At 64.6% G+C, this 4,604-nt stretch overlaps 1 protein-coding gene across 1 annotated transcript; it reads left to right on the top strand.

Moving 5' to 3' along the window:
• The first annotated feature begins 136 nt into the window (after positions 1 to 136).
• LOC104078548 (collagen alpha-1(VI) chain-like) lies at positions 137 to 773 on the top strand. Its single transcript, XM_009580221.1, has 2 exons — positions 137 to 193; positions 303 to 773. The coding sequence occupies exons 1-2, from the start codon at positions 137 to 139 to the stop codon at positions 771 to 773; spliced, it is 528 nt and encodes a 175-aa protein (XP_009578516.1).
• The last annotated feature ends 3,831 nt before the right edge of the window (positions 774 to 4,604 follow it).

Below are 4,604 nucleotides of genomic sequence, written 5' to 3'. Positions count from 1 at the left end.
CCTGTAGCTCCCCCTCGGCCCCCTCCGGCTCTTCCAGGAGCCGGTAACGGATCACCACATTCTCTGCGTGGCCCCGCAGCCCATCCAGGTCCACCAGAGCCTCGCCGGCGGCCCCTGGCATCAACTGGGGCTTGGGATGGGGCATCTGGCGGAGGAGCTGGTGACGCAACGGGGCCGGGCTGCGGCGCAGAAGGTAAGACAGGATGGCCCGGGCCACCGCCGGCACCGTTTGGTTGCCCCGGAGGGGAAAGTTCGTAGCCCGGAGGTGGCTCTCCAGGCGCTGCAGCAAGGAACCCTTGTAGGAGGAGAGCTTGGCCCCCAGGTCATGCAGGGATGGGCCAGCCGGGAGCACTGGGGACAGTGGGGATGCTGGGGACACTGGGGACCATGGAGATGGAGGTGATACAGGGGACTGTGGTGATGCTGGGGACCGTGGAGATGCAGGTGACCTTGGGGACACTGGTGACCCTGGGGATTCTGGGGACACTGGTGATGCCGGGGACTCTGGTGACACTGGGGACCTCGGGGATGCCGGGGACCCCGGAGACCCTCGAGATACTGGGGACGCTGGAAACCTCGGAGATGCTGGTGACCCCAAAGACCCTGGTGACCCCAAGGATGCATCCGGTGACACTGGTGATGCTGGTGATCCCAGGGACCCTGGTGACCCCGGGGATGCTGGTGACACTGGGGACCTTGGGGATGCCGGAGACCCTCGGGCTGATGGTGACGCTGGGGCCACTGGTGATGCCGGGGACCCCAGGGAACCCTGAGGGGACCCTGGGGACCCCCCATGGGTGGGCAGAGTCTGGACAAGCACTGCGAGAGCAAAGGGGACCAGGATCAACAACCCGTCCCCAAAAGTCCCCGTCTGCCAGAGTCCGGGGACCCACGGGGGGACACAGGGTTGGATGGATACGGGAAGGGACAGGGACAGACGGACGCATAGGGACAGACTGGGGACACCCAGACTCACGGGAACAGACTGGGACAGATTGACTGACGGGGACGGACTGGGGACATCTGGCCCCAGGCAACAGACGGACGCACGGGGAAGCACCAGCAGATGTGGGTCATGTGGAGCCATGGGGACACATGGACCCATGGGGACAGATGATGAGCCCATGGGGACACACGGACCCATGGGGACACATGGGGACGGACGCAGATAGACAGGCCCAAGGGGACAACACAGACCCACAGGGACAGACTGGTGACACACAGACCCACCAGGACAGACAGACGCATGTGGACCTGCAGAGCCACGGGGACACACGGACTTGTGGGGATGGACAGAGGCTGCAGGCACCGTCCCTGTCCCCATGCCCATCCCAATCCCTGTCCCCATGCCAGTCCCTGTCCCCATCCTTGTGGCCATGACATCCCCATCCCTGTCCCCATCCCTCTGCCATCCCCATGCTTGTCCCCATCCCATCCCTGTCCCCGTGTCCATGCTGTCCTCATCCCCATGCTTGCACCACCCCTGTCCCCATGCCTGTCACCATGCTGTCCCTATCCCCGTGACATCCCCATCCCTACGCTGTCCCCATCCATGTCTTGTCCCCATCACCATCCCCGTGTTGTTCTTGTCACCATGCCTGTGTCCATGCTGTCCCCATCCTCGTGCCATCCCTATCCCCAGGTCCGTGCCATCTCCACGGCTGTCCCTATCACTGCGCCCATCCCTGTGCTCATGCCATCCCTGTCCCCATGCCGTCCCCATCCCTGCCCCATCCTTGTCCCCATGCTGTCCCCATGCCCAAGCCATCCCCATCGCTGTCCCCACACCCATGACCGTGTCATCACCGCCCCCAACCCCATCCCTGCGCCGTCCCTGTCCACACGCCTGTGCCATCCCCATCCCTGTCCCCTCCCCTGTGTCCATCCCTGTGTCCATGCCACCCGTCCCCATGCCTGTGACTATGCTGTCACTGTCCCTGTCCCCATCCCTGTGCCATCCCCGTTGACATACCCATGCCACCCCCATCCCTGTCCCCATCCCTCTGCTCATGCCACCCCTGTCCCCATGCCATCACTGTCCCCCTCCCCATCCCTGTGTCACCCCTGTCCACACGCCTGTGCTGTCCCTATCCCTGTCCCCATCCCCATGCCCACACCATCCTTGTCCCCATGCCCATGCCATCTCCATTGCTGTCCCCATGACCATGCCATCTCCATTGTTGTCCCCATCCCTGTGTCATCTCTGTCCCCATGCCTGTGCCATCCCTGTCCCTGTCCCCATGCCAGCCCTGTCCCCATGCCCGTGCCCTCCCCATCCCTGTCCCCACCCCTGTCCCCATGCTGTCTATGCTGTCCCCATCACTGTCCCCACACCCACGACCATGCCATCACCGTCCCCTACCCCATCCATGTGCCATCCCCACCCCTGTCCCCACGCCCACACCCATTGCCATCCCCACGTTGTCCCCATCCCTGTCCCCATGCTCAGGCCCACTGCCATCCCCATGGTGTCCCCATTCCCTCATGGTCCCCACGCTGAGAGGGTGACACGTACGGGTGCGGACGCGCAGGGTGCCGGGTGCCCCGAGGTGCTGCTCCCGCTGGGCCTGGATGAAGAGCTCGAAGGCGTGTCCGGGTGCCAGCCCTGTCACCTCGAAGGTGACAGCGGAGCCGGGCAGCTCATGGGTGGTCATCGCCGCCGGCTCGTCCTGGGGACAAGGGACAAGTCAAGGACATGCCGGGGACACCACGGTGGGACCTGGCCCTGAGTCAGGCAGCAGGCAGGTGGCCACAGCCAAGAACTTCTCCCAGGGCTGAGGGACATGTCGGGGACACACTGGGAACGTGTTGGGGACAGCTAAGGAGGGGCACACTGGGGCCAGTGTGGTGAGGACACCTCCCCATCCCTGAGCCAGGCAGGAGGCAGGTGGCTACAGCCAATGGCTTGTCCTCAGGCTGGGGGACATGTTGGGGACACACTGGGGACATACTGGGGACACCACAGTGGGGACACATCCTGGTCCCTAAGCAGGGTTGCAGGCAGGTGGCTCATCCTGGGGACAGGGGACATGTTGGGGACACTGGGGACACCATGCTGGGGGCACATCCCTGTCCCCAAGCCAGGTAGCAGGAGGGTGGCCACAACTGCTGACTCATCCTGGGGACAAGGGGTGCATTGGGGACACCATGGGGGGACACCATGGGGGACCCACCCCTAAGTCAAGCAGCAGATGGGTGACACCACCACGGCTAATCCTGGGGACAAGGGACACACTAGGGAGATGTCCCCATCCCCCAGTTAGGCAGCGGGAGGTGGTTCTGGGGACAACAGGCACATTGGGGACATGTTGGGGACACCATAGGGACACCCTTATGGTGTCCCCCAGCAGCAAGTGGCCACAGATGCCACCTCATCCTGGGGATGAAGGCCACATTGGGGCCACGTTGGGGCCACCACACTGGGGCCACCGTGACACTGGGGACCTGTCCCCACCCCTATCCCCGTCCCCAGCTCACCAGGGGGATGAGGGCCACCTGGTAGCCATCCACCGGCACGGGGGGGCGGGGCCAGGTCACACGGAAGGACGTCTGGTTGCGGGTGGCCAAGCGCGGTGTCACCGAGGGGATATCTGCGGGGACACGGTCCCATCAGTGGGTGCCACCACGGGGACACTTTGGGGCACCACGGGATGGGGACACCCTGGGGACACCACAGGATGGGGGAGAAGGACGTCTGGTTGCGGGTGGCCAAGCGCGGTGTCACCGAGGGGATATCTGCGGGGACACGGTCCCATCAGTGGGTGCCACCACGGGGACACTTTGGGGCACCATGGGATGGGGCACCCATGGGATGGGGACACCCTGGGGACACCACGGGGACAGAGCACCCAGGCAATGGGGACAACACAGGACAGGGACACCCTGGAGACACCACAGGATGGGGCACCCAGGGGATGGGGACACCCTGGGGACACCATGGGACAGCAACACCCTGGGGACACCACCAGATGGGGCACCCATGGGATAGAGACACCCTGGGGACAGCACAGGACAGGGACACCCTCAAGACATGGAGACACCACGAGGACAGGGCACCCATGGGATGGGGACACCCTGGGGACATCACGGGACAGGATACCCTTGAGACACCATGGGATGGGGACATTCTGGGATGGGGACACCATGAGGACATGGAGGGGACACCCAAGGAACAAGGCCACCCAAGCCATAGGGACACCAGGATATGGGGCACCCACAGGACAGGGACACCACGGGATACTCAGGGCCAGGGCACTGGGGGGCACTGGGAGGACTGGGAGAGCACTGGAGGACACCAGGGGACACTGGGGACACTGGGGGAAATACCGAGGTGGGATCAGGGTCCACCATGGCTGGGGGCAACAGGCAGGGGGGCCACTGGGAGCACTGGGATGGGGACACTGGGAGCAGTGGGGAGCACCAGGGAAGCACTGGGGACACTTGGGGACCTTTGGGGACAGGTGGGGACATACTGAGGTGGCATCAGAGCCCACTGTGGCCAGGGAAGGAGGTGGGGGGGCACTGGGATGGGGACCCATGGGGACCCTTGGGGAAATCTGGGGACCCTTGGGGACACTTGGGCACATTTGGGGACCTACCAAGGT

This window comes from Fulmarus glacialis, unplaced genomic scaffold (genome assembly GCF_000690835.1).
Source record: "Fulmarus glacialis isolate BGI_N327 unplaced genomic scaffold, ASM69083v1 scaffold19796, whole genome shotgun sequence".
NCBI lineage: Eukaryota > Metazoa > Chordata > Aves > Procellariiformes > Procellariidae > Fulmarus > Fulmarus glacialis.
The sequence above is the reverse complement of the archived record's forward strand: the minus strand, read 5'-3'. Positions and strand labels throughout refer to the sequence as shown.